General features: G+C 37.7%; 2 protein-coding genes across 2 annotated transcripts; one reads left to right on the top strand and one right to left on the bottom strand.

Moving 5' to 3' along the window:
* Positions 1–901: 901 nt before the first annotated feature.
* Positions 902–15798, top strand: pigt (phosphatidylinositol glycan anchor biosynthesis, class T). The gene is made up of 11 exons (XM_041799302.1): positions 902–1324; positions 2390–2567; positions 3760–3887; positions 4055–4155; positions 4797–4971; positions 5067–5164; positions 7536–7692; positions 9251–9451; positions 10859–11024; positions 13096–13179; positions 13268–15798. Exons 1-11 carry the CDS (start codon positions 913–915, stop codon positions 13515–13517), a joined length of 1950 nt encoding a protein of 649 aa, XP_041655236.1. The 5' UTR covers positions 902–912; the 3' UTR covers positions 13518–15798.
* A 702-nt stretch (positions 15799–16500) lies between these two features.
* wfdc2 (WAP four-disulfide core domain 2) lies at positions 16501–17984 on the bottom strand. The gene is made up of 4 exons (XM_041799303.1): positions 17829–17984; positions 17556–17699; positions 17221–17358; positions 16501–17121 (listed from the first exon to the last, which is right to left on the bottom strand). Exons 1-4 carry the CDS (start codon positions 17923–17925, stop codon positions 16988–16990), a joined length of 513 nt encoding a protein of 170 aa, XP_041655237.1. The 5' UTR covers positions 17926–17984; the 3' UTR covers positions 16501–16987.
* Positions 17985–27663: the final 9679 nt, after the last annotated feature.

The following is a 27663-nucleotide window of genomic DNA, read 5'->3' as shown; positions in this document are numbered from 1 at the left end:
GTGCAGATTTAATTCGCTCTGACAACAGCCGCTTTGAGCATCTACCAGGGAGCCATGGCTGAGCAGAAATTCCGTGTGTGATGGTGTGTGCGTGCGTGTGTGTGCGTGTGTGTGTCTGGGCTGTGTGCGCGAGGATGTGTGGATGTGGGAGGGGTGATATGCCCCCGATGATGCCCGTCCCTGTCCAGCAACAAGACTAGATATTTAGCACTGCTATGCTGTGTTATTCTTGATAGGTTATAATAAGCTTTTTTTTGTATTTATGTATTTTGCTATTTAAAAATTAAAGTATTTCTTTCATGCTAGCCGCTCTCATTATTTATTTAGGGGATAAAAGCTTTATTATAGCTTAAAATAGGCAAGTTATCTTTAAAAAATACAAGAGAAACTAAAGAAGCTTTACATTAGTGTGATTGTTTGACTTTGTCATTGATTAACGAGTGAAATAATAGAAATCAAAGTGAGGGATATGTTTACTGTATCTTGTAAATGTTTTCCCCCCAAAAGCCGTCTCAGAACAGTAGTGAATTTTAAAAATCTGTTATTTTAATTAAACTAAAATGTACTTTTCACCAAAAGCGTGCAGGGCTTTCTGCTTTAAAAAAAACATTTGAAAACTACAGGTCTAAAATCACAATAAATGGCATGAAATGCATCCTTTAGACGTCTTGTATTATCATTTTACAGCTAAATGTCTTTCAAAATGTATCAGTTGTCAATGGATTTCGTAACATTTTCAGAAAGTAAAGAATGTAATACTTCCGTGTTGACATTTTTCCGGAACATGTCATACAAATGCTATATTGTAACAAAGCAGATTTGTATCATTGCTACAGGAATCCATTTGGAAGCAGCCCATTGGCTGGTTCTGTCTATGACGCGTTAATGCGGAAGTGAACCATCACCGAAAAAATGGCAGCTCACAGGCGAATCTTCACGTCGGTGCTTCTCATTGTTTGTTTCGTTAGCTGTTCAGTGTTTATTCTCACAGAAGGTCAAGAAACGAAGGTAACTGTGGAACAGCATGTCACTGTTTCAGAGAATCCACAAACTGACTCCGAAACAGCCGAACGAACAACCGAGCAGCCCGCGGTGGAGGAGAGGCAGTGGGAGGCCACTGAGGTAGAAGAGGCGACTCTGGATGATGCTGCAGCCGAACAACAGGACCCTTCAGCCCTTGAAACAGTGGTCTCCTCGTCTATACCACACCCTAAAGATGATTTTCAGGAGGAGCTGGTCATCAGACCATTGCATTCAGGAGATATCTATGCCAGCTTCCAGTTTCGTACTCTGTGGGAGATGGATTTCATGAGTGGAAAGAAAGGTGAGCGAACTGTCAAGAGAGTTAAAATAGATTATCAGAGAAGTTTAAATTTCTCATTTCAAACTCGGAATTTAAATGAATTCAGTGCATATGCAAATAATGAAAACTCGACTAAATGGTTTCAATAATCTACGGTAGTTTATAAAAATAATGAATGGTTTTAAATTATCTCAATTTCATTTGTTCTCTGTCAGTTATTCTTTTTTCAGTCTGAGACTTCTACTTGCTTCTTGTATTTCACAAAAGTGTTTGTTGTTTCTGTGCAAACTATTGCTCATTGTATGAAATTAATTATTATGTAAGACAGTAAACATTTTGAGATGGAATTGATTGAAATCTTTTAGGCTTTTGTTTTCTACGCCATGGTATAAGTAGGGATGCACCGATCCACCTTTTCTGGTCCCGATACCGATTCTGATACCTGGGCTTTGGGTATCGACCGATACCTATACTGATCCGATACCAGTGTTAAAAGAATAACCTGCATGCCCTACTGTAAGATAAGACTGGTAATTGTTTTGGGTAAAAGGCAAAAAATGTGTATATTTAGATTACTGAAGTTGATATTTATTTAAACTATAAAGTGTTTAAATGTTTACCAGCAGTTTGGTAAAAGCAATGCTTTAGAACTAACAGAAATTACTATTTAATTGTAAACTTTTATACCTTGTAGACTGGTAATGCAGCAAAAAACAAAGAAAGTGCATCAGAGGTAACATTACAGTACAAAACTGTTTTACACAAGTGTTTTAACCACATACTGTAAACAAAGTGACAATTCTGTGAGAAAATATTGCAAACAACCTTGTAAAAAAGGCTTAGAGTTGGTTGCCTGGACCCTTTCCCACCGATACCTGATCCAGCTTTGAGGGGCTGGATCAGGCCGATACCAAATACCAGGATCGGTATCGGTGCATCCCTAGGTATAAGTATTCTCACAACGCTTGATGCTTAAGTTATAATCATGTTTCAAATTAGTCCTTTTTTTTCATAAAACTAGTACAACTTAAAAACATATCAAAAACTGATATCCTAACACTTCACTGTATTCTGTTGTATTTTTAGTGTCCCACTACCGGCTGTTTCCAAAGTCCTTGGGCCAGGTCATCTCCAAGTTCTCAGTGCGGGAGCTGCACATTTCCTTCACACAGGGCTACTGGAGGACTATGCAGTGGGGACAGCCCTATTTGCCATCTCCTCCTGGAGCTGAGCTCTGGGTCTGGTTCCAGGACTCTGTGACAGAGTAAGCACAAATACATGTTGTATGAAGAGGTTTAACTGGTTTCATCAAAAAGGAAAAGGAAGTGAGCATTCAGAAAGTATTCACATCCCCTGCACTTAATTCAATTTTGTTATGTTGCAGCCCAATGCCACAGTTAAAAAAAACGTAATTTTTATTCTCTTTATTCTACACTAAGTACAACATAATGACAAAGTGAAAACATATTTAAGACATCTTTGCCAATTTATTTAAAAAAAAAAGAAATATCACATTGAAATAAGTAGTCAGACCCTTTGCACGAACACTTGTGTGAATGCCAAGCAGGCATGGGGTTTGCAAAAAACTCCATGAGAAGGCCAACTGAGGTTATATTTTGCACCGAGGGGAGGCTTCTGTTTTGCTACTCTGCCATAAAGCCCAGATCAGTGGAGGGCTGTAGTGATGGTTGTCCTTTTGGAACTTTGTCCCATCTCCACACAGGACCTCTGGAGCTCAGTCAGTGTGACCATCAGATATTTGGTCACCTCTCCCTCGTTTGCTCTGTTTTGCCAGGTGACGAGCTCTTGGAAGAGTCCTGGTTGTGCCAAACTTCTTCCATTTGAGAATTATGGAGGCCACTGGCAGTGCAGCAGATTTGTTAGCCTTCCCCAGATCTATGCCTTTCAACAATCCTGTTTCTGAGCCCTGTAGACTGTTTCTTTGACCTCATGGCTTGGTTTTTGCTCTGATATGCATTGTCAACTATGTGGCCTTCCATAGAGAGGTGTGTGCTTTTCTTAACCATGTCCAATCAATTAAATTTACTACAGGTAGACTCCAATCTAGGTGTAAGTGATTTTGCAGATGGTCTGAATACCTATAACGGTGGAATATTTCAGTTTTTTGTTTTGAATAAATTAGCAAAACAATAAAAAATTCTGTTTTCAGTTTGTCATGATGGGGTACTGAGTGTAGATTAATGAGAAAAAAAAGTTTTTGTTTATTTCTGAATGCACTGTATAACAGTCGTACAAGAAGTCCAAAGTTAAAGTCAGTGCTTCACTAGGGCTTCTGCAGGAGATTGATTTTGCTTTGATAACAACCACAAGTCTTCCTAATCTTCATTTATTTTTGGAGTAATTCTTTATCATGAAAATAGCTGCAGTTCCAAAATGCTGGGCTGTCTGGTGTTTGTTTTTGCTGCACTTACTCACCATTTTTCTGTCCCTTTTAGTGTTGATGGCACGTGGAAGGAGCTGACTAATGTTCTGTCAGGGATATTCTGTGCCTCCCTGAACTTCATAGACTCCACCAACACCGTGCAGCCCAGTGCATCCTTCAAACCACTGGGAATAGGGAATGGTACTCTGAGGTTTCTACTTACATCTTTATTAGCAATATGTTAAACTCTGTACTGATAAGCCTGTGTAATACTAATGTAGTAATACTATGGCTGTCAGTGCCATATGGCTTCAAAGATTTATTGCACTAGATCACACTTATATTGTCTTCTTTTTTTCTGCTTAAAGTTACAGACCACCGCTTCCTTCGCTATGCCACCCTCCCCCGAGAAATTGTTTGCACTGAGAACTTGACCCCTTGGAAAAAACTCTTGCCTTGTGGTTCCAAGGTCAGTTTCTTTGTGTGTGAACATCAGTGCTCCGTATAGTCTGATGCTATCTCATGATGCAAGTTAGGGCTGAACGATTTCAGAAAAAAATCTAGTTGTGATTTTTTTCCCCCAATATTGCGATTGTGATTTCATACACGATTATTCCTCAACTTTCTTTTATTCCTAACAAGGACTGAACAATTCTATAAAAATATTATATTATTATTTTGACTTGTATTGCAAATTGGATATGAATTGTTGCATTGACAGGTTTGTGTCACTCAAATTTAATAAGAATTTTTTTTTTTTTTTTATTAAGAAAGTAGGATTTTTTTGTAGCCTAATTCTTAAATGAATGGCACTTGAATGATTGCATGATATGTCATGCATAACATATCAATATGCAAAAAAAGTTTAAAACTGGTATTTTGACACAAATTTCAGATAAAAGAAATATTGCACCTTCTAGGATTTGAAATTGCAGCAGGCCATATTGCGATTTAATCAAATTTTCGATTAAATACCCAGCTCTAATGCAAGTAACTCTAGTCTCAAATCCCCTTTATGAGACATAAATTCTTGAGATCATATTTATTGGAACCTTTGCTCTTCAAATATTTGTGCCTGCAGCTAACTCTTTTTTTCTGTTGCTCTTGCAGGCAGGTCTCGCTGTCCTGCTGAAATCAGAGAAACTCTTCCACAGCAGTTTCCACTCCCAGGCTGTTCACATCAGACCTGTGTGTCAAGACTGGCAGTGCAAAACCACATCCTGGGAGCTGAGACAGACACTGAATGTGGTCTTTGACCTGCACACCTCTGCTCAGGGCAAACGTGGTATGCAAGAGTAAATTCTTCCAGCATTGTTGTAACAATCAAGTTTAGAGTTTAGAGTTGCTTTATTGGCGATTCTGCTTTTTTTGTCCCTTCAGAGTGGTCTCTGTTTAAGATGTTCTCACGAACCCTGACAGAAGCTTGTCCTCTGGCATCCTCCAGTAAAATCTACATCGACATCACAGACAACCCTGAGGTTTGATTTCTTTATTAAATGCTATCCTCTAAAGGGTTTCTTTCCATTTATGAAGTATTCTCATGAAGCTTAAGTTGATGTATCTTACTCAACTCTCAGAATAGTATGAGAGGGAAATAGTTTGTTGTTATTATGCACAAATAAGAGAGATTGTTTCCATCTACCATCAACAAGACAAAAAAAGTAACTGCTTAGTGGTCCCACTATGAGGCGGTTATCAACTTGTCTCATGAATATGCCATTACATTAAAAAAGCTGGGTAATTGTTTGCAGAATATGACAATCAAATGGGCATACAGTATTACATGATTTATAAATAAAAGCAACGTATAAGAGAAATAAAAATAAGCAATTGAAACACAAAAATCCAGGCAACAAGGAGCACAGCTGACCATGCCAAATACTGGATAAAAATTCAGAGTATATATATATATATATATATATATAAGTACAGGCTTACATCAGTGCTGTACAATGCAGCATACATGTACAATGCAGCATATATGTTACATGTATGCATCATACATGCATAATACATGCAACATGTATGCTGCATTGTACAAGTATGCTATACAATGCAGCATACATGTTGCATGTGCTACATAAAAGTTGGACTGTGCTACAGGCTAATTATATCTTATTGGACTGGTGCCATGACAGAATAAGAGTTGTGTATGTGTGTGACAGGACTTTAGGCTTAACCCTCTGCATTCTGAGCAGAGCAGACAACTACACCTGATTGAGAGCATATTACCTGATGTTGACTAACGGAGCAAGCTAAAGGCATGCATGATTACAGTGATATTTGTCACAATTAAGAGGAGTGCTGCCTCAAAACCCAAATGTTTTTAGGAGGGCATGTAGGCCAAATAATGGTCTATGCAGGAATCAGTTAGCATAAGTCCCTATTCTCTTCCATTTTTTCTGCTTCCTTTCTCTCCCTCGCTTGGCCACTCGTTTTTAACACACGGCCCATCACAGGTTAAATGACAGAAAAGGATTATAGAATAATGCATATTTCTCTTCATTGATATTGTACTCAAGCTTTTGAAGTTTTTTATTGCATGTCTTATAATGTATGTAAAATATTTTCCTGTTACCCTGAGTATCATTAATTTCATTATGGGTGTCCGAACTACAGCCTGTGGTCCATTTTTAAATGGCTTATGGTAAAATCATGACATAAAATGAAACATGACCCACATTAAAACATTAAGCTTGTGCTTAAAGTTCTCGTTAGTGTTGAACAGGGATGTACTACAGTGGAATTTTGCCAATCTTCAGTATTCTAACATTTACAAATAATTTTTTAGCCAATACTGAGATCAACTGCGACAAATATATAAATGTGATTCAGCCTAAAGTCTGCTATGAGCTCTGTCTCAAGCTCTAGTTCCTAAATATTATTACCCTTATTATCTTCAAACTCTAACACTACTCCAAAGTTTGGCAGCTTCCTGCAGTTTCTTGTTTTGTGTCTGAATGAGCCATCAGTGTCTCCCCTCTCTCTGGAAGAGTGTCATCCTGACCAGGGGCAGAGCCATGGCTGAAGAGGGCCCCCCTCTGATTGGCCACAACCAAAATCCTCAACAACGGTTGGCTGTTTACTTTGTCAGCCAATGAAGGAAAGCTGTGATTTAGATTGAGTTCTGAAAGTTATTCACTCACTAAGCATATCGGCAGGTCATTGGTTGGTTTTAGAGATCTAAATTCCATTTCATATATTGTGCTACAAGTTTTTTATCCTGCGTTACAAGACTATCAACCTCTGTAGCACCAGTGCTATGGGCAAAAAAAAGGAGGTTAACAAATGATGTAGAAATACATTTTAGAGTATTAATAGGTTTACTTTCATGTCATCCAATATAAGTACAAACAGTACATTCCTGAAGTGCTTCAGTCATTCTCTGTTGTAGAACGGTATTGGTATACAAAGCAAAAAATATGTCTACAACAGCAAACTGTTTTGTCTGTTTTTGAATGCTCATACTGCCTTCCATCACTGTCTGCATTATGAATTTCAAAATAAAAAAAACAAAGAATTAGTCAGTGTGTATATGTAAGCAATAAAAACCAACACTGCAAGCAAGTACTCATGTTTGTAAATGATTAAGAACTTAAAATAATGGAAAAAGTGGCAGTAAATGCATTTATTTATCTGAAAATTCTTACACAGTCAGTTTTGTGGCTTCTGACAAATTTTAACTTTTCTTTATTTGTTAAAAGAAAAATCTCCACTCACCTTTAAACTCCCTTTCAAAATGTTGCAACAGATACAAGCCATGATGGAAACTTTTGTGAAGTGTTATTCAACAGTAAGTAAAGAGGTTTCCAACCGCTCTGACTAAGATCAATTTGATGTTGTTTGCAGGGGGAGCAGTTTGAGGTGACCCCGGCCACTCCCCTGCTGAGCCAGGCCGTGGTGCTGGGGGACAGACGGACCTTCTCTGTCTATGATCTCACTCAACAAATCACCTTTGGCACCGTGCGCTCCCTCAACCTGCTGATCCGGTGGAAATCCAGCGAGGGTGAGTGAGAAGAGCAGAGTATGATACATAGTGTTATGGATGAGGCTGGGCATTTTCCAGAAACTCAGCCCAGGTTGAAGATTACAGCCTGGTTTCCTTCTTTTGCCATCAAAAATACCTGAGTGCACAGTCCTTATCGGGTCTCTGCCTTCATACACAAAACTACCTATTGAATTCAGATCAGTCTGACTTAGGCCACGTTACTGCCCAGGGAATACAGAATGAAATTACCTAGTAAGCTAAATTTGGTAAAAAACAAAAAGAAAATACAAAAAAACCCCCACCTTTTCTCATCTTGAGATTTATATTATTTTGTACATTTCCCCTGACACAAATAAACTTGATCAACTAAATTAAACTGAAAATGCTTTTCTATTAGGAAAAGAATCCTTGTAATTGACTAGAGAGGCTGGTCAGTCCTCAGTTCGATTGCTTCTTGCTTCTTCGCCTTTGACACAGCGAAGGGGAGGATTGTCTTAACCACATGGCTAAACAACAGGGGTGCCTCAAAGGTCAATGTTCAGTCCCCACTTTTTCTCAGCGTACATAACCTTACTCGTTGCAATTATTACCTACCACAGTTTCTCATAAATATGCTCTGCAGATAATACAGATGAATCACCTGTCTAAGCTCAGATCTCATCACGTCTTGCTGATATTTCTAAATGGAAGAAGGTCCACCATCTTCAGCTCAATCCATCTAAGACTGAGCTAGACCCTCCATACAGCTACAGATAAATATCCAGCATGGATTAAACAAACTCCTGCCTACCTGGCATCACTCGTCCAAGTCATCACTTCTCTCATCTGCCATGCTGTGCCAATGAAAGGCACCTGGAACTCTCATCTTAACAGGACCCTAAATCATTAGCTTGACTTTTCTTCTCTGTTGTCCCCTGGTGGTGGAATGAATCACCCAACTCCTTTTAAGCCACAGAGTTCCTCTCTACCTTTAGGAAAAACCCAAAGAGCCAGCTCTTCCGAGAACGCCTACGCCTAAATCCAAGCTCTTCTCCTCTACAGTCCCCAGTGGTAAAATGAGTAACCAAACCACATTTGGTCCACACAGTCTCTTTCTACCTCTGACGGTTTCAGACCCAGCTTTTTGTGAATAACTCCACTGATATTAACAAAAATGTGAAAAACAAACAGACAAAAGCATGCTTCAGTACCTCCTGCACATCTCCTCTAGTACTGCACGGCAGCACCTGTGTCTGATCAGTCTTAAAGCAGTTTGTGGCAATCACTTATTGTTCCCCTTTGCTTGTCTTTTACTTACTCTCAGATATTCACTGCTTTGGGAAAAAGCGTCTGCTAAATGAAATTTTAACATCGTATAATAAAAAAAAAAGGGAAGCTGAAAAACATTAGTCATTAGTCATGAATCTGCTGTCTCTTTATTTGTATCCTGTTTTAAGTTTGTGAAAAAACAGGAGGGTTTGTACAAAAAAGACCCAAGTCCTCATTTGCATACTGATGTCACATTTCTTTTCTCTGCTGCCATATTTCCCACATGATTGATCATTAAAACTCCTTTTCTTATTTTGGCTGCTCACAGGTGACATGCTGCGTCCCTTGCTCCACGCAGAGCGTTATGTGGCTGGATACGGGCTGCAGACAGGAGAGATTCACACGCTGATGTACAACTACCACCCCTACAGATCTTTCCCCGTACTTCTGCTGGACTCGGTGCCGTGGTACCTTCGACTCTACATCCACACGCTCACGGTCACCAGCAAGGGAAAGGACAACAAGCCCAGTGAGTCTTATAGAAAACAGAGTTATGAGAGACTCACTTGTGAACAAAAATTCAACCAGGGTCTGAAATTAAAGACCAAATGCTGAAATGGTTTATCTGTAAATGAACAACAAAAAAGCAACTCACAATTGGATTCTCTTCTAAACTATGAAAATCTTCTTAGTATTAGTGACATAACTTTTTTATATTTAATTTTTGTAATCCTATTGGTCAGGTTTTATACTTCAGTTAATCAATCCTTTGTTTTTATAAGCATTTCAGTTGATGAATTTGGGAAAGCAGAATTATATGCTGCAGGTAATCCTTCCTTTTGTCTAAATGTGTTTAAACTATCAATGGGAGAATTTTTCTTGTGCATTCTCTGCTCAATATTTTAATCCAGGGATCAGAAGTTAAAACAGTGCTTGGTCTCATGATTATTTTAAAAAGAGACAAGAAAGGCTAAAATGGGCTAATTTTCAGGGTTTGCTTTAGAAAATTGTGTTTTTATCAAAAGAATGGCATACATTTCTAGGTAGGTAGGAATGAAAACAAGGGTTCCTACAGATCTTTTAAAGTCTTACATTGGACTTTTTAAATGTAAGGCCATGAAAAGTCTTATTTTTACTTGTGAGAGCTCTGAAATTTAAGAAGGCATTTTGACATAGACATGTCTTTATCCAATCTTTGTTTTCTTACATTTATTTGATTTTAATCATTCTGTTTTGAGTTTATGCTGGCTGTGTATGTTAAAATTAATATCAATATACTATATGTTGAGTAAAAATGCGTTAAACGGACCAGAAATGATCAAATATGGGTTCTTATTACCAAAAAAATCTATTTTTCCTTTAACATTTAATCAACAGTAAATTAAACCAGATAATTCAGCTATGTGCAGTGTACCAAGCATTCTCACATGCCTCTCATTTTTGACTGTTTGCCAAACAAAATTGGGTATTAATTTTTCTCAGCTCAGTTCTTTAAAAAAGTCTTAAAAGCCTGAAATCTGATTCCTAATATTGTGTAGGAACCCCACAAAACAACTGCTCCTTACCATTAACAATGCTAATTACTGTTTTTTTACACACTGCTGTTGGTTACTCTTTATTCTAAAACTTCACCATTAGACTAATGGAATTAAAGTGCAAGGTCTATCTGTTAAAGTGCATAAACTATTATCCCCTCATTGTTTTATTCACCTCCTTGCAGGTGCTTCTTTTCACCAGAAGGAGGAGAACATGAGTCCTGTTTCGTCTCATCTTTACTTGAAAACACTTTTTGTCTGCCTGCTGAACTTGGCGCTTTGTTTTCACTAACAGTATATATATATATTATATTATATGACTGATATTATGATGCTTTATCAAAATGTGTTGCACATTTGTCCAAAAAGAGTAGTTTTAAATACTCTTATGACTCCTGCAGGCTACATCCACTACCAGCCGTCTAAGGACCGTGTGAGGCCCCACCTGCTGGAGATGCTGGTCCAGCTTCCTCCAAACTCTGTCACTGAGGTCACAGTGCAGTTTGAGAGGGCTCTGCTCAAATGGACTGAATATACCCCCGATCCCAACCATGGCTTCTATGTGGGGTAAGCTCGAAAAACTTGCTTTAAATACTGGTATAGATGTTGCTATTTCTGTCTCATTAATACTGGTAGATTTCTGATTTTGAGGGGTTGGCAGTCCAGTTTCAATTGACTTAGGGCTTCCACTTATGAACAAAAACACAGGATTTAGCTGTTCTTCAATGACGGAGGTGACATCAGCTTTACATTACTGAAGTGTTTACAGGTGTGTGTGTGTGTGTGTGTGGGTGTGTGTGTGTGTGTGTGTGGTGGTGGTGGTGGTGGGGGGGGGGGGGGGGGGGGGCATAGTCCCCATGGCTATATTTCCCCTTTACATCTTTAAATGTTCTGTTAACTTCATGTTAGAGTTTGTAAGAACAGATGACATTGTCATCATTGAGCTAAATTATGTTTTTGGTCATGTCAGATTGTGGTTTATTAAAAGTAGCATTATGAGTAGGCCACACAGACACATTCCCGAGTCTCATTACACAGTAGCACCTGCAGACTGGACGGCACTGAGGTAACATTACATATGTGATGAATTAAACTTCAAACAGTGTCAGAAGTAGAGCTGCACAGTTAATTGAATTTTGTTTGTGATCGTGATTTGGTGATTTTTTACGTTTAATGATGTGCAATTTAATGATGAATATCTCTTATATTTATGTTTATTTTCATACAAATTTAATCCATTCAACTGGCATCTTTCATCTCTTTTCTTCTCTGGGAGTGCACGCTCACATTCACACACAGACGCATACTCTGCATCTCATACATCAGTCTCTGCAGCCTCTTCTTTTCTCTAAAGTGTTTACTGCTTTGTTGGCAAAAAATAATCTGTATGGACACTGAAATATTACAGCTTACAGTTTAACAGCTTAACTCTTGATTCCACTGTCGCATGTGATACAGATGAGATCAAACTTTTTTATTTTCCAAACCAGAGGTATACCAGGCACAAAATACATGTATGATACATGAACAACAAATAAAAGCATGCAAAGAACATTTTGTTGAAAAAATTTATTAGTTTAACCGTCAGTAATTAAATTACTTCCAAAAGCAGTCATATTATGCAACATATTTGGTTCAATTGCTAAAGCTTACTTGCTGGCTCGTTTGGTGTGCAAATGTTTAAGGTGTTTTTTTGTTCAGCCCTGGTTAAGAGTGCTTGTTTCAGATTGTGTTGAGCTTTGTTGAGAGAGTTTGATAGAGTTTTAGCTTTTGATAATGGATGGGAGGATGTGGTTAAAACTGGAAATTACAGCCAAACCATGAACAAGTCAAACCCCAGCCCATGACTTCAAATTCTCTGAGTCAGACTTCCACAGAAAGACATTTTTGGTGTATGGGCTCACTGCGTTCCTTTCATACTGGCTAAATTGTCACTGAAAGTGTCCTGGAAAAGAGTGGGAGCCCTATAACTATTGCATTAAATGTTAGAGATACAAACCAAATCAAATTAAACACTGAAGAATTCTTTGAATTTGTATTACTGGATAAGCTCTCTAAAGACTAAAGATATGCAATCCTATGACTATGTGTGTTTTTTCACACAAAGTATGCATTTAAAAGGAGCATGCAAATGTTTAAGACATCATAACAAAACTTACACCAACTTTCTAATACCAGCTACAATTTGATAAGAATGTAGTTTCAGCAAAGTTGAAATTTCAGTCTATACGTGAGTTAAACAGAAAGGTACAATCTATATTTAGTATATAATTTGAATGGATGTTAGAGTATGTAAGGATACTGCAGACATTTAACATTTGTTATTTATTGCAACTGCTCCCTGAAGCTTTGTGTGTCCAAAGACAATCAAAGTTTTATGGTTTTGTTTACCTGTTTCCAAATATACTTAACTAAAAATCTTTGCATTTTTGTCCATTTATAATGTATTTTTCTTTTTTCGTCTATGCATGAAAGGACAAGAAGAAAATGTAGATGAGAAGTGTACAGAAAAGCCTGTTTTTGTGAGCTAATGATCAGACAATCTGTTAAAAGAGAGAGGGGGGGTTGTGTTCATTGTTGCATCTTTGATTTCTTCCTGACATTCAAAAAGACTAAAATGTGTTTCTTCCACATTTAGGTCGTCAGTAATTAGTTCCCTTGTACCAAGCATTGTTGCCATGGATACAAACAGCACTCAGGAACGCCCGCTGTTTAGCAGTTTGTAAGTATGGAGTTTCTGCTGCTTGTTCTTTTGTTGTATGGATTTCTGTAGAAAAAGACAAATGATTAAATCATCCATGTACTTTCAGTTTTCCTGTTAAAGAGGAGTCCAGCTACTTTATGCGAGTCTACACTGAGCCTCTGCTGGTCAACCTGCCCACCCCGGACTTCAGCATGCCTTATAATGTTATCTGCCTGACCTGCACTGTGGTTGCCGTGGGTTACGGCTCACTCTACAACCTACTAACCCGGAGTTTCCAGATAGAAGAGCCAAACCCAGGACTGGCCAAGCGGATAGCAAACATCATCCGCAAAATGAGGGGCCTGCCACCACTTTGAGGCTTGACACAAAACCAGCAAGTCCTTTTTTGGAAGGGAAGTTTTTTCCTTTTGGTGTAACCACTGGTAAACGTGACACATTCAGGGAAGAACTGAGTCTGAAGCACTGGGATAAATGTTTTTAAAACAGACAACTTGAAGGTTTTGTGTCTGGAGGAAGACAAATGTTTCTTTTGGACATAAATGTATTCAGGATCATTTCCTGCTGTCTATAGAGGATGTTAGAAAAAGTAGACATTTGTCTGCTGTGATGTAAAGGGAGAGCTTTGTTGTTGTTTAACAAGCAGAAGGAACCAAAGCTGTGCTGTACGCTGCTGGGCTAACTGCTTCCAAATGGTTTGGTTTGATTGTTTTGATTTGTGGGTTTTTGAAGCCAGAACTCTACTAAAACATAACAGAGTCAAAATGCATCATATAACTGTCTAAACAGGGGTGAAAGTCTGTTTATAGAAATGTAACACTAATGGCCTTAAAACGCATTGACTGAGTGGTCAGATTAAGTATGATCACCTTTGTTATCATGCTGAATTTCTGACCTGTTTATTACTACACCCATTTAGGGATGATACAATGAAATTATGCATTTTCACTAGGGCTGTCAAAAGATTAACATTTTTAGTCCTAATTAATACCAAGATTTCTGTTGTTAATCACAATTAATTGCCTCCATTTTGTACCATTTTTAGATGACCCTTTTTTGCAATCAAAACTGTTTGCATGTCATTTTGGATTTTCCTACTGTCTCAACCCAAGGCTAATTGACCTTGTGTTTGGATACAGACCTGCTTTTACTGGAAGATCAAACATTTTAAACTAAACTTAACCACAGAATAAAGAACTTGGATTGTAAAGGATGTACAGGTGCAGATGATTTTTGACTTGCCCACTAAGCTGTCTGTCAGTTGACATTAAGCGGCAGTGGTGGACTTATTGCACATCTCTGTTTCTGCAGGAAGACACTGACATGGCTTAACCAAAGTGTGCTAAAATGCCCTAAAGCATGAGATCAATCACAATTTAAAAAAAATTGTGCACAAATTGTGGTCCTTGATTAATTGCAATTAAGGCAATCAATCTTGACAGCCCTAATTTTTATAAACCTTATTTATGGCAGAGTATCAGCAAACTCTAAAATACAGAGTGACCTGTTTTCAAACACTAAAAGGGCATCGCACCAAGGTCAAAATGTTCAAAAATATTTGCTCTTAAACTCCTGAGACCTGACCATTTGTTTAGAAAGCATTTTTATTTTCTCCCACTTATCAGTAGGACCCACTGATGGACTACAAGGGCTTGTTAAAGCAAAGCATAGACAAAATTTCCACTAAAAGTTTGACTTTTTTTTTTCAAAATTCCTTACAAATTTCTAAAAATCTTTAAGAAATTAAGTTAAATGTCTGTGAATGTTCTTTAAAAACTATTTAGCATATCCTGTTTTTATTCAGATTTCCCCCAAATGTTTCAGTGAATCTTTACTATAAAGCCTAAAACTTTCCGGTAAAATGTTCCCGAAAATTCCTGAAAAAATTCACACAAATTTCCTTGAATTTCAAGCAACCAACCCCTTGAAATTTCTAACCAAATTAAAAAAAAAAGTGACAAAAACATTCTGGGAAATAACAGAAAATTCCCCCAATTTCTGCCCAAATTCCCCAGAAATTAAAATTTCAGAGCAAATTTTCCCAACATTTAAAGCAAATGACTAAACTTAGATGGACATTCTGGACAGTTATCTCAATATTCTAACAGCACAAATGACTTTTGTGTTGTATAAAATCCAGAATGTAATGTCGTCATGTGTACATGCAGGATATTAGGAGGTTAATGTGGAAGGGAAGTTATTATTTTTAATTTATTTTTTTCTTTTTTTGCTTTAAATCGTGTTGATTGAGGGAAAAGACTTTAGGTGACTCACACTTACACTGAAACTTATCAAAACCATACAGTTTTTTACCATTACACCATTTAAACAGTCTTTAAAATTTCTAATGCCTTGTTCTCTAAACATTTATTTTGCACTCATTGGCTGTTATATTTACTATAATCTTTAATGTGAAATAATTGCAGGTCTCTTCCTAGGTAATTGGTTTCTTCAGGTTGTAGCCTCATTTACTCAACAGTTTGATGCAGTTAAGCCTCCAAGAAATACTGGCATGAAAATGAAACTGTCCTCTGATTTGCTCATCTGCCTACGTTGAAAGCAGTACTGTTTGTATGAATGTGTGGGTGTCCAGTCTTTAATGTTCTTTATTGCCTTTTCAATAAACTGATTAAAATCTTCTATTTATTTGATTCGATTGACTTGCAAGTTAAAGAAGTTTCACCTCCTAAGCCGCTCTGAAGCTGGAGCAGTATTACTTCCCACTGAGTGCCCACATTTCTGTGTAAACAAACTTGGCCCCTCTTCTGGCAGACTCACGAAGAACAAACACAGACGTCTCTGTATTTGGCCGGTCAGCGATTCTCACCCTTGCATGTTTGGCAACAGCATGGAACAAAAACAAAGGAAATAGCAGCATTCCATAAGTGATGTGGATCTCTGGTCAGCTGCAAACGATGTTATCACTCCAACAAGTAGATGTACACAGACGAAGAGCAGAGCTCAGCAGGCTCTGCCTCCAGGCTCTATATGTCAAAGATGCAGCATTAAGTGCCTGCCACTGACAAAGCTCTCACTTTATCCACAACATATGTTTGTGATTAGCTTGGTAAGTCCACTTTCAGTCATGTTTTTCTAATTTTCAAAAGGAATTTTGTTGTTTTTTATATAAATAGCAACTCCAGCTGTGTTTCAGGGTATTTGAAGATGCCATGCAGTGGCCTTGAAAGATTAAAGTACGAAATGTTCTCACTCACTCATTGAAGCAATTTGTTTTCTTTCGGCAAACTCTTCTCATAGTTAACATATTTCGTTTCTTTTGGCCCAACTTTCACCTAAAAATACTCAAAAGGTACCCATTAAAGTTTTTAACCAGCAGGGTGCTACGTTTTTTCAGCATTAAGGAGCATGTTTATTGGTTAAAATACAAAGAAGATACATACTTTAATCCAGATTCCCAAACTTTGTAATCAACACATAAAGAGGTACATTTCAGTCCTTAAAAGTACTCTCAACAGTATCATACATCTAAGAGAGATAATGAGTTTTTTTTTTATTTTGGTTTTTAAAGACAATTACAACCTATCAAACAGCTCCTGACTGTGTCATAGCAACTAATGATCAAGTTATTCCATGTTTTTTTTTCTTTTCCAAATATAGATCTGAAATTTTACAGAAAAATACAAAGATATGCAGGCGTTTGTACGTAAAGTGCATGCATGTCTGCTTTTCAGTATAAAGAACTGCAATTTTTTTCCCTCAGAATATTCAGATTTGTGCAAACTAATGCTGAAAAGTACCAAAATGTGAGACCATGAAAAGTCCTCATTTTCTATGAAGTTGTACAAAAACACCAAACTGTGTTTGTGCCTCAGCAGGGCTCACTGCAGGCATGGCCACAGGTCGTCCTGCAGCACTTCTGCTCTCCTGGACACTGGCCGTCATGATAGCAGTACTCGGCACACATGGGGGTCCCCTGGGGAGGAGCACAGCGACCCCGCTTCACTAAAACATCAATGATATAAACATGCTGTTATTAAGAGCTCATGCACATAAAGGTAATCACACTAAAGTTATCTGGGATGGGTCTTGTCTAGATCTAACCTTTGTATGGAGCAATGCACTCATGTCCACATCCATTGTGACAGCATTTCTCCTTATTGGGACAGTCACTGTCATTAGAGCAGAACTCAGCACACGGGCCAGCACCCCACCGCCTGCGAGGACACGCTCCAGGCTTGGCTGAATACACAAGAGAAATTAAATAGAGAAATTAATTAAGAGAGATTAAATAAAGAGGGTTAAAGCAGAAGTTTGAAAACCTCTGTAGTTACTCTGATTAGAATAGACTCCCTATTTACTCATGAAAAGACTAAAAAAGACATTTATAAGTAAAGACTGATCAGCTGCACACTGGAATAAAAGTAAAGCGTTCATACTGAAAGCAGGAGGCACACAGACAGCTCCACAGTCAAAGACACAGCATTTATGATCTGCAGGACAGTCTTCATCACACGCACAGCCTTTATGTGATGGGACAACATTCAGGCGACGAGGGCAGTGGCCCGGCTTTGGAAGAGTCACTGAAAGGGTCAGAAAAGTTGAAACATCAGCTGTGGTATTTACAATACCAGTAAAATGCATCAGACAGACATCTTTTTTCACTTTTTCAGGGGTAAACAGTAAATCAGTGGATTATAAAACAAACATACCTGTTTGGTTGCCATCAGCCTCTGCAGCAAAATCTATGTGCATAAACGCACTTAGTACTAAAACCAGTGCACAAACTGCTGAGCAGGGTTTCTCCATGTTAACTTTCTCCACAAGAATGTTCCCCTGTTTGGACAAATATCCCAGGCCAGTACACAACCTGCAGGCTGAGCAGCACAGTCACAGGATGCTGGGTCCCTATGCCTGTAGCGTTTCATACCAAACCCTCAGTGCTGGATGCCATAGCAGATACACTTTGTCTTATCTGCTGCTCCTAGTGGAATTTGTTTAGACTGTCATTCTGGAGAGCTTTTTTTTTTTGTTCACTGAATTATTTTGGCATTCCTTGAAAAGTGATCTCTATTTCATTTTGACTTAAAAAAAACTATAGGAAAAGCTATACTGCATGTCATCAAACAGATATGGTATTTGAAAACTGTGCAAATATGGGACACTTTAAACTTTCATTTGGTTATCATAATAGAGCGTCTTGTATCACGTTATGAAATGTTATGCATAAAGCACGCTGTGATTGATTGTGGTAAAAAAGCTATGATTAAATGAGCTGTTGTAGCGGTTATTGATTGTGTTTCAGGATTTTGTTTCATTGTTGTCATTATCTGTCCTTCAGAAGTATTGTTTAAAAAGGTCAATCTATCAGTTATAATCTGTTTAGCACCAGTTGATAACCAATGTTGTCACAAGACACTTTAAAAAGATCCGTCATTAAAATATAAAGAGCAACGCACTTAATTTAGGACTATCCTGGTAATTAATCCATTTTCACCTTATTTTCTTATTCTTATGGGCACCATCAGGCCTGCCCACAGGATTGGCTGGGCCCCTGAAAATCCCAGTAAATGTGTCCACTGCCATTGTGATTTGATAATATCAAAGCAAATTTGTGCTGGATCAGCAGCATCGGTGCAAGATTCTTGATGATGTCAAAATATTATAAGATTCTAATTTTGAAATTATCTATTTGTGCCACTTTTCAAACAATTTTAACCCATTTTCACCACTGTTTCTGTTCATTTTTCCCATTCCTTTTTGTTCCACTTTCAACTAATTGCAACTTTTCGCTAACTTTAACCCATTTTTGCCATGTATTGATCCAATTTTGCCACATTTGACCCATTTTCTCCAGTTTTTAACCACTTTTACTCCATTTTTCCACCAATTGTTGACCATTTTTGTGTTTTTGTTACACACGGTTGCCTCTTTTACCCTAATTTTGATAGTTTGGGTCCATTTTGGCCACATTTGGCCAATTTTTGCTACTTTTCACCATTTTCCCACCTAATTTCTGCTCATTTTTCTGCATTTTTGAAACCCTTTTTTTCCCTCCTTTAACCTCTTTTCACACCTTTTTTCCCACATTTTTTGCCACTTCTAAACCATTTATGCATCCACTTTTTTTTAAATCCCTTTTGCCAATTTCTGCTATTATTTAGTGTTTTTTCCTCAATGTTGTCTCAGTTCCTTTGAAGTCTGACATTCCTGTTCAAGTGGTTTAGTCAATGTGCCCATTTGCAATGTTAACATTACCAAAAAAAGGTAATTCTGTTTTAAGAAAAAGGATTTACATGTTGAAAAAGGCTGTTTTACAGCATAAATAAATAAATAAATAAATAAATAAATAGATAAATATTGCTTTGATAATAGTATTATTATTCTGGTTAGAAATAAAATGTTATCACAGTTTAACTTTACAATGCACCAGGATTTTGCTGACCCCCATGAGCCCCCCATTTGGCCTGACCCCAGAAAGCTCTCCCCTTTGCCCCCTCTTACGGACAGCCTTGGTTACAATGTCAGTAATAATGGTGACAATATGTGTAGCTTTAGCTGCATAACCATGTTTGTTATACTGAACACTCTATTATTAGTATAAGTCGCTAAGATGAGACTGAAATGGAAAGCACTGAAATGGAAAGGACTGATGTTGATAATTACTTCAGCAGAAGTTGAGCAGCCCTTTAAAAATGTTGAACCTTTATAATTACATTGATTCACATTTCAGGTGTTTTTTTTTTTTTTTTTTTTTTTTTGCTTTTTTTTTTTTTACACATATGCTTATATCATCTTGATTTAACCCATTTAAGTGCACAGTATTTTCAGAATAGCAGATATCCACAACATCAAGTGTTCTCAGTCAGTTTATCGCCATCTGTTGGCCTAATCAGGAATGGCATTTTGGATGATAAATGGACGGCAGCTACATTAAAATCCCAGTCAGGGTTTTAACTGTGTTCTTGAAACACAGCTCATACAAAACATGAACAAACTCTATATTTTTATAAATGATGATTGATACTGGGACAGAGATGGTAAATAATGTGTCCACATGTTCTCTTTGTAACTGTCAGACACAAACCTTGTATCATCCAAATTGTGACTTTTAAGGAAATGTCACTGATTTATGTCCAGAAAAAGTGGCACACACTGTTGTGTGCAACAGTGGGTATACTCTTAATTTATGTACTTTAGAAGTGGGTTTAGTCTTCATTTTAAAGTGGGTATACTCTATGGTGACAAAAAATGAGTGGATATACTCTATATACCTGTGTATATCCTACACTACACTACTGCATATATCTGGAGAAAAGAACTGGACTGTTGCTCAGTGGTCCAAAGTCCTCTTTTCAGATGAATGTAAATTTTGTACATCATTGTAAATCAAGGTCCCAGAGTCTGGAGGAAGAGTGGAGAGGCACAGAATCCACGTTGCTTGAAGTCCAGTGTGAAGTTTCCACAGTAAGTGATGATTTGAGCTGCCATGGCATCTGCTGGTGTTGGTCCACTGTGTTTTCTGAAGTCAACAGTCAACGCAGCCATCTACCAGGACATTTTAGAGCGCTTCATGCTTCCTTCTGCTGACAAGCTTTATGGAGATGCTGATTTCATTTTCCAGCAGGACGTGGCACCTGCCCACACTGCCAAAGGTACAAAAAGCTGGTTCAATGACCATGGTGTTACTGTGCTTGATTGGCCAGCAAACTGGCCTGACCTGAACCCCACAGAGAATCTATGGGGTATTGTCAAGAGGAAGATGAGAGACACCAGACCCAACAATGCAGATGACCTGAAGGCTGCTATCAAAGCAACCTGGGCTTCCATTACACCTGAGCAGTGCCACAGGCTGATCGCCTCCATGCCACGCCACATTGATGCAGTAATTCATGCAAAAGGAGGCCCAACTGAGTATTGAGTGCATAGAAGTGAACATACCTTTCTGTTTAGATATCCTTTTACTATTGATCTTATATCTAATATTTTAATTTTCTAAAACACTGAATTTTGGGTTTTCATTTCTGTAAGCCATAATCATCAAGAAATAAAGGGTTGAAATATTTCACTTTATGTGTGATGAGTCTAAATAATATATGGGTTTCACTTTCTGAATGAATGACAAAAAATATTGAACTTTTTCATGATATTCTAATTTTTTGAGATGTACCTGTACTAAGTACTCGGTAGCTTTTCTTGATACTTGAGGATGTTGACAGGTAAAATATAATTTTTCCTTTATAGGAAACAGCAAGAATATATGAGCATTTGACCATATTGTATAGTGTAAGGTACATATTTTTGATTAAATCTCGTAATGGGAAACTCTGGCACAGTCCCGTTTCTAACTCTTACTCCTACCTCTCATCTTTACAGAGCCTTTTCACCCTAGTGATGAAATTGTCCCCTACAAAATGGGGCAACCCTTTAAGTTCCCAGTGTCACTGACACATTAACATAAACAGATACAACATTTCTTCTTTGAGCATTTTTAAAATGTGTCAATTAAAAGGTCAATAATGCATTGAAACAACAAGTTATGACAATAGATTTTGAAGAGTACAAGACTATTAAAATCCGGTAAAAGTACAGATACTTTAGTTAAAATTCAAGTACAAGTAGTAGTTCATAAATCTACACAAGTAAAAGCAAAATGTAGCTCAGTTAAAGTTTACTCAGAGTACTGAGTAGCTACTTTTGGCTACCCAAATGGTTTGTACAGTGAAATATGATCTTTCCCTCATGCAGTAACAACGAGAGAATATGAATCTCTAACCAGGTTGTTCATTATAAGGTGTGACTTAACCAAAGGCGAAAGGAAACAGCTGTTTTGGGATGAAATGTGGAATCAGTCTCTCTTTATGTGCTACTGACTGTCAAATGTAAAACAACTGGCCACTTTCACATCACTGACAGAAAGTTTGGACCTCCTCTTTTTGGCTTTTAATGTTCATTTTCTTTCTCAGTACCTGATGCTTTCTAATGCAGTTTTTTCTCTCTAAAATATACTTCTGTGAAAGTAAAGTTACATGTTTTAAACATGTTTTAAAAATTATTTTATAAAGTAAAAGTACACAAAAAGCTACTCTATTACAGTAATTTGAGTAAATGTAATGAGTTACTTTCCACCCAGGATTTTATTCAGACTTTGCACAAAGGTGAACTGTGACTCAGGGATAAACATATTAGATGTTGGAGGTCAAAAGTCAAGGTCAATTGGCTTCATGTTTACTCAGATAGTAGAATAGACTGTGTTTGTCTATTCAGGTTTTTTTTCATGCAGTGTTGTTCATGCCCATCAAAACAAAAGCTTTTTTCCAGAAGAGCTTAAAAACGATCGATATGCTTACACACTTCTTAAAAAGAGGTGGTCATCCATTATGTCGTTTGGTTCAGCCAAGAGTAAGCTGTTTACTTCCCCCCCATAATTCAGGTTTAAATGCCTAGCGTTTTGTTCCTGGGAATTCAGCTGTTTTATATGCGGCCTTTCTTTTATGCTTGTACTCTTTTCATCCACCATTCAAACCTTTAAATCCCTGTTTCCAGTTCTTCTTCTTTGTCTTTTCTTAGGTGTTTTCCCTTTAACAATAATTTCAGGACTTTAAAAATCACTTGTTTCTCATTCTTTATTCTCCAGAATCTGACTGTAATCCATAACAGCAATAACGAAATTGTATTCCTGATGCAGTCTTAATAATGGAACATTAACTTGATCGTCAGCACAATTACATCTCAGCTTCTTCATGAGCAGCCTGGAGTATTAGATTTCAGATTAGGCTGGCTATGCTCCCAGTGTGTCCAATTCAGAGTCCTGATCCTGATAAGGTAGTGCTGTCCACTGTGCTGCTGTGTCATGATGCACTGGCCTAAAGCACAATATGTCAGCATTATAAAACCTGAGGTTAAGCCTACAGGATAAAGTAAAAGAGGGTTGCCAAAACAATTTTCATAACCTGTGGTGTTTTTTCTCTTAAAATTGGTTCAGTCATTGATGATAATGTCCCAGGATTATTCTAAGGGAGAAGGGACCTGTAGTAGATTTAAGTGTTTTTGAATATATCTTTATCGTGATGCATTAACTTGATTGTACCTTTTTTAATATTGCAGCAGAAGATGTAGCTAATGTGAATCCCTCTAAATAAAATCTATTAGACATCACAGACATCCAGGCTACATTTGTTTTGACAATAAGAAACTAAACTTCAGCCATCATGTAGATGAAGTAACCGTATAAACATCAAAAAACTAAAGGGAAAGAGCAGGAATGTTCAATCTACTGTCTACAAAAGATTTAGAAGAGGGGTGTCCAAGGGCAAAATGCAGACCACAGGCCTTTTCAAACAGGCTCATAAAACATGACCCACATTAGAACATGAAGCTTGTGCTTGACTGTACTCTACTTCTCAATTCCAGATGAGGTGGGGCTGCTGTGTTAATTCTGTAAACAGACATTTTAACAACATTGACATTGTATTCAAATACATGTGTTTAATATGGAGTTGGTCACCTGTAACAGCTTCCACTCTTCTTGGCTTTTCACAAGATTTTGGGGTGTTTTTGCTGGATTTTCTGTCCATTAATTCTGCAGAGCATTTATGAGATCAGGCACCGATGTTGGACGAGAAGGCCCGTCTTGAACCTCAGTTCTAGTTCATCCCTAAGATGCTCTTCGGGGTTGAGGCCAGGTCTTTCCTGAATTCAAGAATTCTGTAACAGCATTGTTTATCTGAATGTATGGCCCATTCAGTTGTATTTTAATTTTATTTTACCTATTTCATGCATAATTAAATTATTCTCAGAAATTAATTTTGATATGTATTTGATAATTTTTTTTTAGGATGGATAAAGTCATTTTGTTTCAAAACGGATTTTGTTTCTTTACCTCATTGTCCTTACAACTGCATTGCATTAAAAGGTATTGTGGCTTAAATAAATAGCACTCTGTGTCAAATTCATGTCATATTAGTATCACAAATAATTTCTTGGAAAAGTTTTGTATTTTTAGTATAAATGAGCAGTCCTTGAATCTCTCAGCGTTTGAAGAAGAGAGTTCTAGGAAGAGTAAAAAATATTTCACTAAAAGGACTTTTTTGATTTAATGTGTGCATCAATACTGTCATCTTCTGGTGGTGTCAGATCATTAAAATGCTTTGCTGTAGATGTAGTATCATCTATAACCTCTGGGTGGGGCTCTCCACTTGAAGATCTCAGCAGCCTGGGCCTTTTTTAAAATCCTCCACTGGAGTCAAATTAGATCTCTAATGGAACATAAAGACATCTTAACAGACTTTAGCCAAATAAAAGACATGGATCAGTATTAGTGTGGTTTTAAGTCTAATATGTTTTTTAAGGTCAAAATCTGACCCTTATTGTGAAATCTGACTTCTCATCATCTCTCAGATGTTGCAATGTAGTATAACTATGTAAATGTATTCTGTCTGCCTTTGATTTGATTGGCAGCTATCCCCCAAACTCACTAACAGGGAGAATCCAGGAGGGTTATTATACAGGGTGCAGGGGGCGGGGGGGGGGGGGGGGGGTAATTTTACCCCCAGGAGCGCTAAGGCCATACAATTTACATGTCCAACTGCACTGCCTACAACAGCTCAGCAGCCAATCAGGACTCAGCGGCGAGATTTCACAGATCTGATATTTGCTATCTCTGATTTACTTTCTGCACCTTCTGACCTCTCTGACATGTGCCAGTATATCTGTTCATGTTTTAATGTATGCTCAGATCACATGTACACATAACCAAGGCTACAGTATGGCTATCTAACTATCCCCTACTGTAGAAACACCTTGTTCCTGCTCCCTCCCCGTCCTTTCCATTCCCCCATTTTCCATTTTTTTCTGCGTTCCTCTTGTCCTTGGGAATTCAATCATGGAATAATGTTGGTGGAAAGCTTTCCTCTATGTATTCATGTAACAAGGCTGGGCTAGTGGCTGTTTTCGTATGTCCTTGAAATGATGTAGATGCTATCAGATTCAGTACTGCACGGCCGAGGATGTCAGATGTGTGAATGAGTCAGAATAAAAAAAGATGGTTCAGTATGAATGTTAGTCAAAGTTGTGGCAGGTGTGATGACAGCTGGAATTGTGGGAAATACTGACGGTTTCGAAAAAGGATATCAAACGAAAATATTGAACTGTAGGATGAATAAAGTGAAGTGATTTACTTGCATAAAGGAACTATGGAATAAGAATAAATGATAGGCCTAAATGAAGCCTCGTGAGTCTTTGCAAATAATCAGCTGCCATTTTTAGCATCAACGGCTTTTTAAAATGCAAAAATTACCCCTTCTGTGACACCTGAAACATCAAACACCAAATGATTCTTTTGAGGATATTAGATCACAGCTATGTATATGAATGCAAAACATCATCTGCCCTGCTTTAGAAATGAATTATAGCACAGAGCAGAAATCTGTGCAGCTAAAGTCATGTGACACACATGATAAATGGACATAATTTCCCACCTCCCTCTCATATTTTTCCCAGTCTGACCCAAAACAAGTCTCAACACAACCCTTTGACCACAAGCCCCCTCCCCCCTTCACCTTAATAGTCAATCATGTATTACATTGTGCATTAACCTGCCGTTAACCTCTGAATGCTAAAACCAATTGCCATATTATCCCCAGCGTAATGTTCTTCTCTTAGCTATCTTCATGGGACTGAATCAGATTTTGTTTCACTCCAGCCTCAGGCATGAAAAAATGTCACAAACTACTGCCAGGCCATTTGAAGGGATGTCCACTGTGGGTGGGGTTGTTGTCATCTAAATCACCCAAAATAGGAGAACTGAGGCAGCATCATTTGCAGCATTTTCTGTCTGTGAGAATGTAAAGTGGAAGTGTATAAAAACCTTTTTTCAAATATCCATTGGTCACCAATTATCACTTTAAGAATGACATGTTTTATAACCACCGCTGCTTCCTCAAATATGTCTTCTTAGCCCTCTAATGTTGAGAATAATGATAATCCTGTGATGGTGTTTTGAAGTCCAAATAATGCTAATGCCTGTAATGATGAAGCATGCTCAGAAAGCCCTTCCCGTCATCCCATTGTCTCCCTGCAGTGCAGGAGCTGGCCCCTGCAGCCCCCTGGGAAATGTGTAATGTATTCAGCCAGGCCTTGGGAGTAAAATGAAAACAAATGTAGTGTAATAAAGGAGAGAAGATGAAGCGATTCTGTGATGATGCTCTCCACCAGCCTTATAAATCAAAATAAAAGTAGAGCAGGTCAGATGAGCCCCAACTAGGCACACATACACATGCAAGCAGGCACCCACAGATATGTATACACACATATTAATGCAGACTGAAGTAGAGGGGTAAAAGAATACAAAAGGGAGGAAAACAGGGGAAACTACAAGAAAAGTATCAAATTTTACAAGCTAGACCCCCTAAAAAATCCTTCATGTTCCCTTGATATGATTGCATTTCTTAACTCTATTTAACCTTTTTTTTTTTCAATTATTGCAGATTTTGCATTTACTATTATAAATTCTGTTTGATTCTTGACCCTAAACTTACACACTATGTACTGTGAAGCTCTAAACATCACATTGTTGAGGCCAAATAAATAAATAGATAGATAGATAAATAAAAGACCGAAAATCATGTTTTAATGTTTGTGGCTTCCTACTGTATGGGTACCTCAGGGTTCCATTCTTGTGTACATCAATCAGTTATCTTGAGTTTATAAATGTATATTGAAATTATATACAAGAAGATAGAGAAGTGAAGAAATAGACTAAGCAGAGTTTGCTATAAAAACAGAATTCTTGTATTTGAACTTTTTATACCCATTGTGACCTCCTTTAACCATGTTGTTATTGTGGTTCCTGGTAAGGTACGCCCATGCACGCATGGATACATATACATACACACATGCATAAGCATGGATGCAGGTATTTTGGCACAGCATTTTTCATTCCTCCTTTTTAAGCGAGTGCAAACACATGAGCATGAACACATACACACCCAACTGCATATGCATGCATGAACCGCAAGGTTCTCAATGTCTGTGTCAAGGGTGAGTGAAGAAAGTACTGAAACACTGGAAGGCTTCATGTCATGCCCTTATGGATGACAGTGACTGAGAGAGGAGAGCCTGTCTCAGTACTACTAAAATCTGTCTTTAATATGTGTCTGAGCAAAGGCAAATTTACCTAAACTGAACCTGTGATATCAACAATAGAAATACATTTTTCTAGCTTTTCTAAATACACCTAACATTTTCAGTCAACCTATATTAGTCTAAAACACAAGACTCTTTTTTATCTTTACTCTGTTCTATTTAATATTTTAAAACACTAAATTTACTAGTGCCCATTAACTATCACTGTCCCCTGTGGTACACTGCATTGTTAGGTATGATGATGGATTAGACTGGTGGATTTCAAATCAATATGTCAGCAGAATTTCCCATGATGCACCAGGGTGGAGTGTTTCTATATGTTTTGATTTGCTTAAATGTGTTCATGTGAGTTTAGATGTTGCCTGTTGTAAGAGATCACTACTGGGATTCCTTTGTTCATGT

Source organism: Cheilinus undulatus, linkage group 11 (genome assembly GCF_018320785.1).
Source record: "Cheilinus undulatus linkage group 11, ASM1832078v1, whole genome shotgun sequence".
NCBI classification, from domain to species: Eukaryota; Metazoa; Chordata; class Actinopteri; order Labriformes; family Labridae; genus Cheilinus; species Cheilinus undulatus.
The sequence above is the reverse complement of the archived record's forward strand: the minus strand, read 5'-3'. Positions and strand labels throughout refer to the sequence as shown.

Excerpts from the sequence above, each read along its gene's own strand:
- wfdc2 (XM_041799303.1), bottom strand. The coding sequence starts at position 17,925 with ATGGAGAAACCCTGCTCAGCAGTTTGTGCACTGGTTTTAGTACTAAGT. Across the intron at positions 17,700-17,828 it reads GGCTGATGGCAACCAAACAG|TGACTCTTCCAAAGCCGGGC; the intron begins GTATGTTTGTTT and ends TGACCCTTTCAG. Across the intron at positions 17,359-17,555 it reads CTGTGTGCCTCCTGCTTTCA|CCAAGCCTGGAGCGTGTCCT; the intron begins GTATGAACGCTT and ends TTGTGTATTCAG.
- pigt (XM_041799302.1), top strand. The coding sequence starts at position 913 with ATGGCAGCTCACAGGCGAATCTTCACGTCGGTGCTTCTCATTGTTTGT. Across the intron at positions 2,568-3,759 it reads TTCCAGGACTCTGTGACAGA|TGTTGATGGCACGTGGAAGG; the intron begins GTAAGCACAAAT and ends TGTCCCTTTTAG. Across the intron at positions 9,452-10,858 it reads GGGAAAGGACAACAAGCCCA|GCTACATCCACTACCAGCCG; the intron begins GTGAGTCTTATA and ends TGACTCCTGCAG.